Below are 14,529 nucleotides of genomic sequence, written 5' to 3'. Positions count from 1 at the left end.
CCCACAAATTGTAGGTGTGGGAGCCCTCCCAAGAATGAGTATTGCAGTACTGACCATAAAGGACATAGTACAGTTGTGTTAATGAGAGAGCCTGCCCACAGCCTGTAGGTGTGGGAGCCCTCCCAAGAATGAGTATTGCAGTACTGACCATGAAGAACATAGTACAGTTGCGTTGTACCTACCATAACCATAGGCGTCAAAGTCATTGTTACAGTGCAAACTCCCACCTTCCTATCCCTCTCTCTCTTGGTCTTTCCCCCCATACTGGGAGGGGGTGTTGTTTTCTGGCAGGTAGCTCTTCTCCACCACCATCATCTACTTCTACTGCTATACCCCATGGTTGGATTCTTCCCTTGTCCCTAACTAAAGGTTTGACATCTGGAAGGGTTATGCTGTCCTCATGCATCAGACTGCTCATCACTGCCTAAGAAAGACCTGAAGATGGCGCTAATGTATACCCTTCTTATACCCTGGCATCCGTACATTGGTCTTAGGACGTACGTCTAATAGGGATGATGCAAAGACTCTGTAAATCAAGCTGGACATGGGCTTTTGCATGACAAGTAGACCCAAGAATCCGTACTGCAACATCAATCTACTCGAACATCTACAGTTATGGTAAGTGTGATACAACTGTACTTTCCTTCTGTCTGAATTGGGCCTTCCCAGGCAGTTCTTCTGTAGTCCCTCTTTTTGCAGGTTGTTGTTTTATATTTCTCTCTATAGGTCTTCCACATTCTTTCTCAACCGGATATAGATGTTGTAGTTTCCTCTTCCAGCATGATTGCTTTAAGGCTACACAGCACCCTTCTGGCACTAATGTGACTTACCTTAAGCAAGAAGTAATCGGTTTACTCGACGTGTGTGTTAAAGTAGCTATTTAAGCTGGGCAGGAGCTTTATGTTGCAGAGCTACACCCTCTTGGTATCTGCTTCACCGTTTGTGTTGCCCAGAGACCTTGCAGACCTGTGTCTGAGTTGTTGTCTCTTCATGACACTGGGGCAAAGGATCTGCAGCGTGGCATGTTGCAGATATTGGCGAATGAACGACTAATGTGTAGTAACTGTATATCTGGGTCTGCCACTGTAAATGGGCTCGGTCCACCTTGGCCTTCTAATTGGCAAAAATAAATAAAATGATATAATAATTGAATGCTTTGTGGTTATGGACTTTGTTTTTGCATTTCCTGTTAACTGATGTAGTAGTTTGCCCTTAAGTTTTTTTTGTAAAACAGTCTGGAAATGGGCTTACATTTGTCTTTAGTGAAGTTTTTCTCTGTTTTGCTGCATTTTAAATAAGAACATACGTTTTTGTCTTGTTTCCGCTCTAATTGCTGTTTATGTGCTGTTGTGCATCTTGAACTCTTGCCAGCCTTGGAGACATCCCGAAAGGGAAGGTTCCTTATGTGGCTGAACGGGACCTAAGTGAATGCACACATTGGTCAAAAATGACAGGTGGTAATGAAATCTTTTAGTGTGATTTAATATTAAATTAAAGGTGGTGGTTAGTGGGAGCATGGAAGTAGTTGTCAGGCAGGTGATTTCAGTAATTTGTTGTTGGTATTTTTATTTTCTTTTTAAGCCATGTTTGTATTCATTTGGCTTATCAAATTGGATTCTTCGAGAAGCATCCTTCCCTTTCATATGCAGCACTGGATTCTGTAAAAAAAACAGATACTGTAATACAGAGGTGTGAGTGCACCTGTATTTGTTAATAGCAGATAAAATGTAGTTTACCAGTTGATGATTTTAATAAGATATGTGGCTTGAAGACTGGCATTTATTGTGCAGCTTCACCCCCATTCGAATGGGGAGGAAACAAATGGACATGAGGCAGTGTGGGGGAACTGGTGTGACAGCTGTTTCCTTGTGCAGGCAGGTCAGTCTGCAGAAGTCTGTTTTCCGTTGTAGCTGCATCAGATGTAGAGGGACCTGGCACAGGAGTATTCATGTGCCAGTGAGAGAGAGAGAGAGGAGCATCTCAGTCCTGGAGCTGAGGAGAAAAGCCCAGAGGAATGCCTTTGTCAGACAGTGCTGTGTGAACTGTGGTTTAAGCACGCCACTCCTTTGTGTAGCTTTGCAGGCACTGAGGATGCTGGGTAATGGATACTGGACATGTCTGTCTTCCTGCATTGCTTATTGATTGCAGTGACTGCTGGTCTGTGTCTGTGTGTGCATCTGTGAGTGTGCAGAGGGGCTGAAGAACAAGCTGTTTGTACATTAAATACCAACCACATTTGAGCTTGTTGCTGAAATACTTATCTTGTTTATTGTGCACAGAAATTCTGCAGTATTCCTCACAAATGAAGAGATATCCGCAGGGAAATGCCTACCTGCTGTTAGCCCCACATCATTTGAAACCCTACACTCCCTTATGCAGGAGATACAAAGCAATGGGGGTGTGGATCCGGTGGTCTGGAAGAAATGTGAGGTATGTACACGGCTGCAACTTCTGAATTTGCCAGGAAGCATTGTTGGCAGTGCTGTGCTCATATGTTTTCTGTGTAAATATAAAATAAAGTTAATTTTATTGTATTTACTGAATGATTAGCGGTATTAAAGACGGACGCCTTCTCGTTTTCCCTTGGGTCATACATACTCAGTCCATGGATTTCAGGTATTGTATTTGAATGCATCTGTAGTTTTCTTTGTTGTACTTTTTAGCATACATGTTTTTCACTAGGGATTGTAAAGCACAAGTGTCCCTTAAATTTTGTGCAGGATTAAACTACTGGCACATTTTGCAGTGCCTTTTTCAGTGTTCTGTGACTTTATTTTGTTGCTTTGTGCTATTTTCAATGTATGACTTTCTAAGCCTTTATGCCAGTCATGAAATAGAAGTTTTATCTGCAGATCTAGCAGCTTTCTTGTTAGCTTTTCACAAACTGGCCATCATGTTTTTTCACGTTGTCCCTCTTTGTATGTTGTACAAGTGATATTGAGTTTAAGGTGAGAAATAAATGCATTGAGCTGGGGGTTCAGCTGCTAGGATGCACAATGTTCACACGAGCATAGCTGCTTTGGAAAAATGAAAAGGGCATGTCCATCTGCACTTAAGCCCATATAAGGTTTAGAAGCTTAATGTAGTTTGTGACCTTTTGTGTGTGCAGAGTGACTGCATTGTGTTTTTAGTTTGAATTTGTTGGTGTTTTTAGTTTGAATTTGTTGGATGTGAAGGTTTGTCTTTTTATGTGTGTCGAACAGATTTATCTGGTGTCTGCTGTAGCATTGCTGTACTAAGTATGATTGGTCTATAGCATGTATTTTTTTTCCTATCTGATGTTTTTGCCCCTCCCATTCCTGATGTGCACCAAAACCTCCCCTTCGTTTGTGCCCATACCTGAGAATTTCACCCATAGTGAGGGTGAGAGCTGTGTGGAGGGGGCTGCCTTTCAGACTGCCATTAGGGTGCTGTTTGTCCTTGCCAGCATTCTGTCAGTGAGGATTTTGTAATGACCTAATTATTTCTCCTTGGTGAAGCTATATGCAGTCTACTTCACTACAGGGGCCTACAGTGCCCTCCTTTGTGTGTGCATAGGTTGATAGGCTGTTACTAGGCAATGACCACTAGAGCCATTAAATTCCTAGCCACGTACCCCAAACCATTTGGTTCCTGATGTCATGGGTGACCACGGGGGGCATGTTTGTAGGTAACTGAGGATTTGTAGGGGTGTGTTTGGACGGTCTCTGTCCATAATGGGTATCAGGGTAAATTTACAACTATCAAAGTTTTCTTTGAATAAAATCAGGGATGAGCTCTATTTTGCATTGTTGGGAAAATTGTTCCATAGTGCGGGAATCATTATTTCACAAGTGAAGTTCAGATCCCTGTATCTAGTGATGTTCATCGTGCTTACAGCTGCAGTCATAACAGATGGGTTCTCCTGCCATCAGGTGGGTCCTCGGTTGGCCGAATTCCAAAGTCTAGGTCCGGCGTCGGTTGCTGTCGCTTTCTTTCCTGACGTCAGTGCGACAGGGGTATATAAGACACAGCCGACGCCATTTTCTTCAGTCTTTTTTGCCGCGCGGTGCCCGAAGCAGAAGCAGTTCGCAAGTGCCGGTCGGCCAGCTCCTGAAATTACAAAAATTTGGAAACCGAAGTCTTCTTTAAAGCTAAGTACCCCGTTGGGGAAACTTTTCTTGCCTCAGACCGATGTCAGACAGTTAACAATTGTATTTCTTGTGGGAAGCAAATACCGCATAAGGATTTCCATTCCCTCTGTATACCTTGTTTAGGCCCAGACCACGACGTCTCTGGCTGTCGCTTTTGTGCTACTTTCAATAAACGCACTATTAAGCGTCGGGCGGAGTTCGCCCAGCACTTTTTTGGTAAAGCTTTTAATTATAAAATGTCATCGGAGACTCCGACTACTGTTTTGTCCAAAAAACGCAAGGACAAAGACCGACACGCGAGGTCCACAGTCTCCACCGACACCACGCCAACACCGGCTACACGTGCTCCGGTTCTCAGCGAGGCGCCTACGCAGCCCCTGACTACCGACGACACTTCTCTGGCGGTGTCTTCTGTAACCGAGACCGCAGGTCCCTCGGCCCATACCCTGACTACAGCTACCGAAGCCACTGTGAGTGTTGAGCCTCTTAATGTGGACAGGTCCACTTCCACCCATGGTGTATTCAGACCTTCTTCTTCCTTTTCCATAAAGGCCTTTACTAAGTCTAAATCAGCCATACATTCCAAGAGGCCTGTTGCACAGGGCCCATCTCCAGGCCCCATGCCTAAAAAGCAGATGCTCAAAATGGCTGAGGATTTAATTACTCTTATCAGGGGTTCCCAACCCCCGCCGGACAAGAGACCCAGAGTGGAGGAAGATTCCCCCTCTTCTGACCAGGGTCTCCATTATTTCAGAACGTTCTGATGAAGAGGAACATTCGTACTCCCCTTTTGAAGATTCTGATGCAGAGCAGTCCATCCCTTCTGTATCCCCCCAGAGGACTTTTCTTTCGGGGATACCTTGCATACCTTAAGGCAACACTTCCATTGGGAAGGCCAAGATTTTTCAGATTCCAAGAAAAGGCTTAGTGAATTTCTTTTGCTACCTCAGCACAGACCTCTGGCGATACCTCCTGTCTTGGACATTCTTGATGATGTTTACTCGGAGGCTTGCCTTAATCCGGATTCCCTGCCTCCTGCCCCAGTCAAGCCTGATAGGTACTACAGAGTTCCTAACTCACACCAATTTCTTTACAAAAGCCATAATGCTGACCCAGAAACCATTTCTCAAGGCCCCAAGGGAATGAAGGCCTCTACTGCTAAGAATCCATTACCTTCCGAGAGAGAGTCTAGATCCTTAGAAAGATGGGGGAAAAAAGGTATATACCTCGGCCACCCTAGCCATGAGGGCCTTAAATTGTCAGTTCCATATGCTTAAATATCAGCAGTTTCTGTTATCACAATTAAAGAATAAAATGTCACAACCTGAACAACCAGATTTGAAGGAGTTGCAGGATATGATTCATAGTGCAGAACAAGTGGGTAAACATGTGGCTATGATGCTCTAGAGGCCTCAAGTAGAGCTGCTGTTACAGGATCAGTCATTCGTAGACATGCCTGGCTTAGGGAACAAACCTTGCCTGATCATGTTAAGGCTAAACTACTAGATGCTGCTTTACAAAAGGATGTATTATTTGGCCCTAATGCTGAGGAGATACTACGGAAAATGGAAGAAAAAGCTAAATCTATGCAAACTGCCAAAGCTTTTCTACCGGTACAACCACCACGTTTTAGCAGAAATTGGCCTTCAAAAAACTGGTCCTTTCCAGCCATGGACAAGCCCCAAAGAGGTAGATACAGGCGCACAAGGGGCAGAGGACAATCTCAAGGATCATATAGAGGCAGACAGTGGCAATCTCCAGCACCAAGAGGTGGCGAAGACAGTGCACAACAATACAGGAAACAAACCCAATGACTTTCCCCTTTGCATGCCAAGCAAGGCTCAGGTGGCAGCACCCTTGGGAGGAAAGCTGGCATTATTTTCAAAAAATTGGCATATTGTCACAAAAGACAAATGGATCCTGGACATTATAAACAGAGGCTACAGATTTCATTTTCACACTCTTCCAAAAATGAGAGGCATGCCGAACCTGCCACACAAAGGGCAGAGGCTCAAATACAAATTTCAAAGCTCATGGACATGAAAGCTATTCAAGAGGTACCTACTCACGAACAAGGTCAAGGTTTTTATTCCAGACTATTCCTGGTACCAAGGAAGGGAACCGACTGGAGACCCATTTTGAACTTATCCATCCTAAACACATTCCTACTCGTGCCAAAGTTCAAGATGCTCACCTTACAGCAGCTTCTTCCCATGCTGGGCAAGGAGTCTTGGCTGGTAACATTGGACCTCAAGGAGGCATACCTGCATGTCCCAATCAGACAAAGCTGCAGAAGATACCTCAGATTTCTTGCTGGTTCAATCCACTATCAATTCTCTGCATTGCCCTTTGGCTTATCTACTGCGCCCAGAGTATTCACGAAATGCCTGGCATCAGTAATTGCCTACTGCAGACTTCAAGGGATACAAATTTACCCTTATTTGGACGATTGCCTGATCCAAGCGGACAGCAAACACATACTTCTGGAACATCTGGCTTATGTAACACGGTTATTGCATTCTCTGGGATACACAGTCAACAAAGAGAAATCCAGGCTTACACCATCTCAGAAAATAATTTTCCTGGGTGCCAACCTGGACACAAACACCCAGATGGCCTACCTTACGCCAGAAAAACAGGGGCAACTAACTCAGTACTTCAAGATGCTAGCAATTTGTACCAGGCTAACTGCAAGGAAAATCCTGCAGGCTCTGGGCTTCATGGCATCTTGCATTCTTCTAATCCCATGTGCAAAGTTGCATATGAGGAAACTTCAATGGTACCTAAAAAACCTATGGTCTCAACACAGCCACAGTTTGGAAACAATATTACCACTAATTCCATGCTTGCAAAAGGAATTTCTATGGTGGGCCCAAGCATGCCAAACAAACACAGGTCTACCATTCTGCAAGCCTCAAGCAAATCAAGTCATCACAACAGACGCCTCAGACTCCGCCTGGGGGGCACACGTGACAGACAGGTGCATTCAGGGCAAATGGTCCCAAAAGGAAAAGCACCTTCACATCAATCAAAAGGAAATGCTAGCAGTGATAAATGCAATTACAGCTTTCAAGGACCTCCTGCATCCAGGGCAATTATTGATAAGAACAGACAACACCACAGTAATGTGGTACATAAACAAACAAGGAGGAACATATTCATACCCCCTGTGCAGGCTGGCCATGTCACTTTGGAACATGGCTCTGGAATGGCAAATCGAGCTCCAAGCACGGTACCTGCCAGGTTTGGAAAACACGCTGGCAGACAATCTAAGCAGAAATATGACCCGCATGAATGGAAGTTGCATCCTCAAGTGTTTATAAAGATAATCCAAGCGTGGGGAAGGCCAGACATAGATCTCTTTGCCTCCCACAAGAATCATCAATTGGCAAAATTCTGCTCAAGGACATTTCATCCAAAGGCCTGGGGAGTGGACGCCCTTTCCTTCAGTTGGGCAGCAAGGACAAGTTTACACCTTCCCATCTTTGCCTCTACTGCCCAAGGTGCTCTTGAAAGCAAGAGCAGACAGACCAAAGATGATACTGATTGCTCCAGACTGGCCAAGACAACACTGGTACCCACTCCTGAGGAGTCTAACACATTCTCCTCCCTGGACCCTACCTCTAATGCCTCTTCTCCTGACTCAGCACAGCTACAAAACTCTTCACAGTCAGCTGAAAACACTAAATCTGGCTGCATGGAAAATTCCTTAACACCACAACAGACCCTACTCTCCAAGGAGGTGCAGGATGTTATTTTGGAAGCCAGAAGGCCATCTACTAGAAAAGCTTACTCCGCAAAATGGAAACGGTTTTGCGCTTGGAATGAGAAAAAGGACCAGGATCCTAGAAAACTGAATTTGCCTCTGATATTACAGTATCTAGCTGAGCTGTTGAACAGTGGACTTTCATTTTCCTCCATCAAAATCCATGCCTCAGCCATTTCTGCAGAATACAACACTGATCCACCCTTATTCTCTCACCCGCTCTTAAGGCAGTTCCTCAGAGGGGCTAAGAATATAAGACCCCCAAGGAAACAACCAATACCAGCCTGGGATCTTAATTACATTCTAGAAAAATTAACATTGCCTCCCTTTGAACCAGCTGCCTCAACAGATTTGCAATATTTGTCCTGGAAAACAGCTTTCCTTCTGGCTATTACCTCAGCTCGTAGAGTCTCGGAACTACAAGCCCTCATGGCTGTGCAGCCCTTTCTCATCTTCCATCAGGACAGAGTTTCCCTACGAACCAACCCGTCATTTATGCCTAAGGTAGTATCCAGGGTAGCTTTAAATCAGGCCATACACTTACCTACCTTTTACCCTAATCCTCAAAACAAAGGGGAAAGGCTGCTACATTCCTTAGACATCCATAGACAGCTACGTTACTATTTGGACAGAACAAAGCCTTTCAGGAAATCAGAACAACTCTTTGTGTCCTATGCTGTAGGAGCTCAAGGGAAGCCAATTTCCAAACAGACAATTTCAAAATGGATAGGCCACTGCATAAGGTTTTGTTACTCATTTCATGGCAAATCTGTACCTACAGGCATCAGATCCCACTCCACAAGGGCCACAGCTACCTCTGCAGCCTTTCTCAGAGGAGTCCCTACCAAAGATATTTTGGAGGCAGCCACTTGGAGTTCTGTGCATACCTTCACTAAACACTACCACCTACCTTTATACTCCAAAACTAGAGCAGGCTTTGCCACTGCTGTGTTGCAGGGCATTCTGGCTCCTCCCAGTTCCACCTAGTGCCTACCACCCTGTGCGTAGCTTTGGGATTCTACCCATCTGTTATGACTGCAGCTGTAAGCATGATGAACATAGTACAGTTTTGTACCTACCATAAATGTAGATGTTCGAGTGCTAATACAGCTGCAGTCCAGGTTTCCCTCCCTCCTTCCCCTCTGGGTACAGACCTAGTGGCTAACTCCTCATCTTACAACCTGATTGGGTTATTCTCTATGGTGTATTTGCTTGCAACTACTGATTTTTGATTATATTGCATTGCATGATTATATATATATATATATATATATATATATATATCTATATATATTTTGCCTTCCTTCTGGGGGCACCTGACATCTGGGGCAAGAAAGACTGAAGAAAATGGCGTCGGCTGTGTCTTGTATACCCCTGTCGCACTGACGTCAGGAAAGAAAGCGACAGCAACCAACGCCGAACCTAGACTTTGGAATTCGGCCGACCGAGGACCCGCCTGACGGCAGGAGAAACCATCTGTTATGACTGCAGCTGTATTAGCACTTGAACATCTACATTTATGGTAGGTACAAAACTGTACTTTTCTGGTGCTGTTTTTGTGCATGTGTATCATATTCATCAGGGTTGAGTCTTTGGAAACCTGTAAGCCAGGCAAAGATTCCCTCTACAGCTGTAGGAGGCTGAATACAGATACAAACCCTTTAGGTGATCAGTATAGGACAGGATATTCTTGACCTTAATTCTTCTGGTGAGAAACCTTTGTTGTCATTCCAACTGTTGCAAATGTGTGGTTAGATGCCTGCCAAAGGGGGCATTGTACTCCATGAAAGGTCTGATGAGGGCAGAGTTGAGTTGTACTATAACTTCCTTGGACTGGGTTGTCGTACCCTTACCTATATGTTTGGTGAAGTAGAATGCATTTTTTATTATCTTAATTACATGCTGGTCAAAGGCAAGACTGCTGTCTACATATGCTCCAAGATCCCTTACTACTGGGTCGACTGTTAGAGGAGTTTTATCGATGGGAGTAATTAACTTGAGTTGACAATTTCCTATAGGGCATTATAGTGCATTTCTTGGCATTGAGTTTTAGGCCATGATTTTGGCACCAGTGATTTGTCTGTGTTAAACCCACTTGCAAGATGTTGGTGTTTTGGGGTGGGGGGTAAAATCCATGATAGCTCTCATTTTACAGTCATCTGTAAACTTGATGAGCCAGAGAACTTGAACGTTAGCCTTGACTTCTGAGTAGTAGATTCCTAACAGGAGCAGGCCCAGCATGGAGCCCTGGAATGCTTTGCTGGTGATTTGGTCTCTTGATGGAGATGTTCTCACTGATCCTGACTTCTTGCTTGCGTCTTGTCTGTGAGCCAGTCGGCAATCTAGGGAGTTATATAAGGATTTACACCTAGCTCAGAGAGCTCGTCAACAATGTCTGAATGAGGTATTGTATTGAATGCCTTAGCCCGGTCAAGATACACAGTATGCATTGTTTTACTCTCATCCATTCCCTTGGTGACCTCTCAAAGAAGTCTACTTTAAGTAGGCATGACCTTCCTGTAACAAAGCCAGATTGGGATGGGTCCAGTGTCGATAGGTTTCCAATCTCACCGTTTATCATTTCCTTGATAATTCATTCCCTGACTTTGCATATTAGGCTTGTTAGACTGACAGGTCAAGTGATAGTCTTCCATTGTGGAGGGGAATGACTGTTGCAGTTCTCCATTCACTTGGAACATAGCCTGTTTCAAGGCTGTAGTCGAGTTACTCAAGTGGTCCTTATAGGTTTTGTTTTACACTGTTCAGGAAGCTTTCAGGGATGTTGCTGAGAACACATGGAGTTGGTGGTCTTTGCTTTAGTCAGTGCTGCCAGTCAGGGATGTTGTTGGGGACCCATTGAGGTGTGGTGGTCTTGGCTTAGTCAGTGCTGCCAGTCAGGGATGTTGCTGTGGACCCATGGAGGTGGTGGACTTGGCTTTAGTCAGAGCTGCCAGTCAGGGATGTTGCTGGGGACCCATGGAGGTGGTGGTCTTGGCTTTAGTCTGTGCTGCCAGTCAGGGATGTTGCTGGGGACCCATTAAGGTGTGATGGTCTTGGCTTTAGTCAGTGCTGCCAGTCAGGGATGTTGCTGGGGACCCATGGAGGTGGTGGTCTTGGCTTTAGTCAGTGCTGCCAGTCAGGGATGTTGCTGGGGACCCATGGAGGTGGTGGTCTTGGCTTTAGTCAGTGCTGCCAGTCTTGGCTTTAGTCAGTGCTGCCAGTTAGGGATGTTGCTGGGGACCCATTAAGGTGTGATGGTCTTGGCTTTAGTCATTGCTGCCCGCACTTGGTCCCTGCTGATAGCTCAGGAGTTTAGCTTGAAGTATGTTTGAGAGTATTTCACCTGGTGGACTTGGGGGTGGGGAGGAGTGGGTGGTGAGGTTTGAGCTGAATTTATCAGCCATTAGATTTGCTGCGTCACTTTGATCAGTGAAGGTGATACCATTCACCACCATTTCAGCACACTGCTGTGTGTTACCTCTAAGGTTTTGTGCCTAACTGAAGAAGGTCTTGTGATTGTCCTTAACCTTTGAGGGTATCCTGACCTTGTGGCTGGCCTTGTTGAACTTAGATTCCTTAGTTTCTTGTTTATTGTGTAAGAACAAGCTGTCTTTTAAGGGAGTTGCTGTTCCTGATGTTGGCCATGAGTTTTCTTCTTTTATTGCATACTTTATTTATGTGAGGATTCCACCCCTGGATTCTTTTTTAAATGTTTGTTTTGGGTTATTTTTGATAGGTACGATAGCTATTATGTAGCCATCCATATGTTTGTATAGAGTCCCTGTGACTAATAATAGCTGTGGTCTCTGGGTTATGGGGAGCCTTGAATTTTGATAAACTTTCACTTATTAAGATGTAGTTTGCCTTCAAACTGTTATTGGTTTGGCTGGATTTTCTGAGTTGATTTTTAGTTCAAATGAGGCAGCCTTGTGGTCTGACTTCACTGGTGTGGAATTGATTGGGGGGGGGAGGGGCAATACTGTCTCATGTTGGTGAGGACCAGATCCAGTACATTTGATCCTCCGTTTGGAACGTGCACGGTCTGTTTCAGGGCATTTGTGTTAACATTTCCTAGGGTAGTTAAAGTTGGATGGTGAGTGCCTCTAGTAGGTGTAGGTAAGAGTCATGAGCCTCTAAAAGTATAGAAGGTTACCTGTAGCTAGCCATAGTGCGAAAATATAAAGAACAAAACCTAGATATTTTTGAAAAGTATAGAAAAGAAATATGGACATGGGAAAAACCGAGATTTGATATGGTGCAATATTTATGCAAAGGTGAAAGCCAACTTAATCATAAAGAAGGCAGCCCCAAAGATATTCAGAGAGAAGTACAGGCAAGGCACCCAGACATGGAAAAATTTCACAGTAAAAAATATCATCACAAGGAGAGAATGTAGAAAAGATTAGCAACGCAGAAGTTAAAAAATCGAAAGTGAAGCTGTAGAGCGCCTGCGAATTAAGGATTCTGTGTCGACGTTCTAACACAGGTTACATCACAACATGATGGAACGAGTCCCCAAAGTTAAAACAGAAATAGAAAGTGAAGTTGTAGAGCGCCTGCGAATTAAGGATTCTGTGCCGACGTCCTAACACAGTTTACATCACAACATGATGGAACGAGTCCCCAAAGTTAAAACAGAAATAGAAAGTGAAGTTGTAGAGCGCCTGCGAATTAAGGATTCTGTGCCGACGTCCTAACACAGGTTACATCACAACATGATGGAACGAGTCCCCAAAGATAAAACAGAAATAGAAAGTGAAGTTGTAGAGCGCCTGCGAATTAAGGATTCTGTGCCGACGTCCTAACACAGGTTACATCACAACATGATGGAACGAGTCCCCAAAGTTAAAATAGAAAGTGAAGCTGTAGAGTGGCTGTGAATTAAGGATTCGGTGTCGAAGTTCTAACACAGGTTACATCACAACATGATGGAACGAGTCCCCAAAGTTAAAACAGAAATAGAAAGTGAAGTTGTAGAGTGCCTGCGAATTAAGGATTCGGTGTCGACGTTCTAACACAGGTTACATCACAACATGATGGAACAAGTCCCCAAAGTAAGGAGAAATAGGAAGATCAGGAGACATTTTAAGAAGAAATGTAGTCATGTGAAAGAAAGTGATTTAATATGGTGTAATATCTATGCAAAGGAGAAAGCAAAACTAATCAATGCAAAAAGAGCATCACCACAGATATTTGAAGAGAAATACAGGCAAAGGAATCCAGACATGGAAAACTTTACAAAAAAATAAGATGAAGAGGAAAAGTAGAAACGGAGATTAGTAATGGAGAAGTTATAGAAATAGAAACTGAGGTTATGGAGTACCTGCAAAGTGAAGGATTCAGTGTAGAAAATCTAAGTCAGAAAGCATTACAACAGGTTAGAGCAGTGGACCTCCCAATTAAGGGGAGACCAGTGGAACGGGAAGCAATTGGTCAGGTGCCATATGAAGATATTTTGGAACCTTCCACAGGAAAGCAGTATAAACATTCACTTGAAGCTGGACAGCAAGGGAAGGAACAGGAAACTTTGGAAACTCCGACGCAGTCAGTGTTGAGGGGTGATAGGCCAATGAGTTTCTATATGACAGAGCAACGGATGGCACATGATGAAATTGAAGAGAATGTGCTACAGGAAGCTGCAATAGAAATTTCTATGGAATGCCCCAAGTGGAAAACAAAAAATGTGCCCTCAGTTTGCAAGAAAACAAGCTAAGAGAAGAGTTGCTTAATTTTAATAGAGATAGATATATTGAGATCAATGAAAGAATCCATGCGATATAACAGAAGTAAACGGGATATATTACTGTGCAGCTATATTAATAACTGATAAAGTTCTACCACAAGAACACAGGGTGGGGAGGGGAGAAATTGAATACCATAATGGAAGTATTGAATAGAGAAAACTGTAAAGCAATTAAGACCAGAAGTGTCACTGTTTGTTAGAAGAGTATAGAAGAGGAAACAAATCAACAAAAGTGCTTAGAAAAATAGACATGATAATAGAAATGTGCAGTATTAGAACAGATCAGGATTTGTCACGCACTTTCGCAAATAAACTAACAATCTCAGCACAGGCGGAAACATTTAGAAGATATACAGATAAAGTACAAGATAAGCACTTTATTGATGACCCAAAACGTTTTATATAGAATTGGGAAGGTAAAAGGAACTGAAAGACCACAAAAAAAGAAGAAATACATGCATTTTGGAGACGTATCTACGAAGATCCTGTGGAACATAACAAAGATGCTAAATGGACAGAAGTAGAAGAAAAAAACAAGAAATTTAAAGGTAACAAGATGTGAAATGGGATGAAGTATCAGCCAGAGAGATTGAAACAAAGTTAAGAAGAGCCTGTAATTGGAAAACTCCAGTCCCTAAATTCTGGTTAAAAGTATCATCTTTGCCCAAAGATTTAGCCATGAGTAAGAACTATATATATGCGCACCCTGAACAGACACCAACCTGGTTAAAAACAGGAAAAAATGCTTCTACTTAAGAGTGAACCTGCAAGCTACCCTAAAAATTATAGACCAATAACTTGCCTTTCGACTATGTGTAAACTGCGCACTAGAATTGACGCAGATAGAGTTTATAGTCATTTAGAAGAAAACTCAATTATGGCAACAGAACAAAAGAGCAGTAAAGGAA

General features: G+C 43.5%; 1 protein-coding gene across 4 annotated transcripts in view; it reads left to right on the top strand.

Annotated features, from left to right (window-relative positions):
- The window catches only part of MPHOSPH9 (M-phase phosphoprotein 9), a 2,191,511-nt gene that overhangs the window by 231,336 nt on the left and 1,945,646 nt on the right, over positions 1-14,529 (top strand). For all 4 annotated transcript variants that reach the window (XM_044068924.1, XM_044068922.1, XM_044068923.1 and 1 more), the window contains exon 3: positions 2,280-2,430. In XM_044068924.1, the coding sequence (XP_043924859.1) occupies positions 2,280-2,430 (151 nt within the window). The remainder of the gene's footprint in view (positions 1-2,279; positions 2,431-14,529) is intronic.

The sequence above is a fragment of the Protopterus annectens genome, chromosome 4.part0 (assembly GCF_019279795.1).
Source record: "Protopterus annectens isolate FY-2018-M chromosome 4.part0, PAN1.0, whole genome shotgun sequence".
Taxonomy (NCBI): Eukaryota; Metazoa; Chordata; order Ceratodontiformes; family Protopteridae; genus Protopterus; species Protopterus annectens.
Note: the sequence above shows the minus strand (reverse complement) of the source record. Positions and strands in the feature narration are given on the sequence as shown.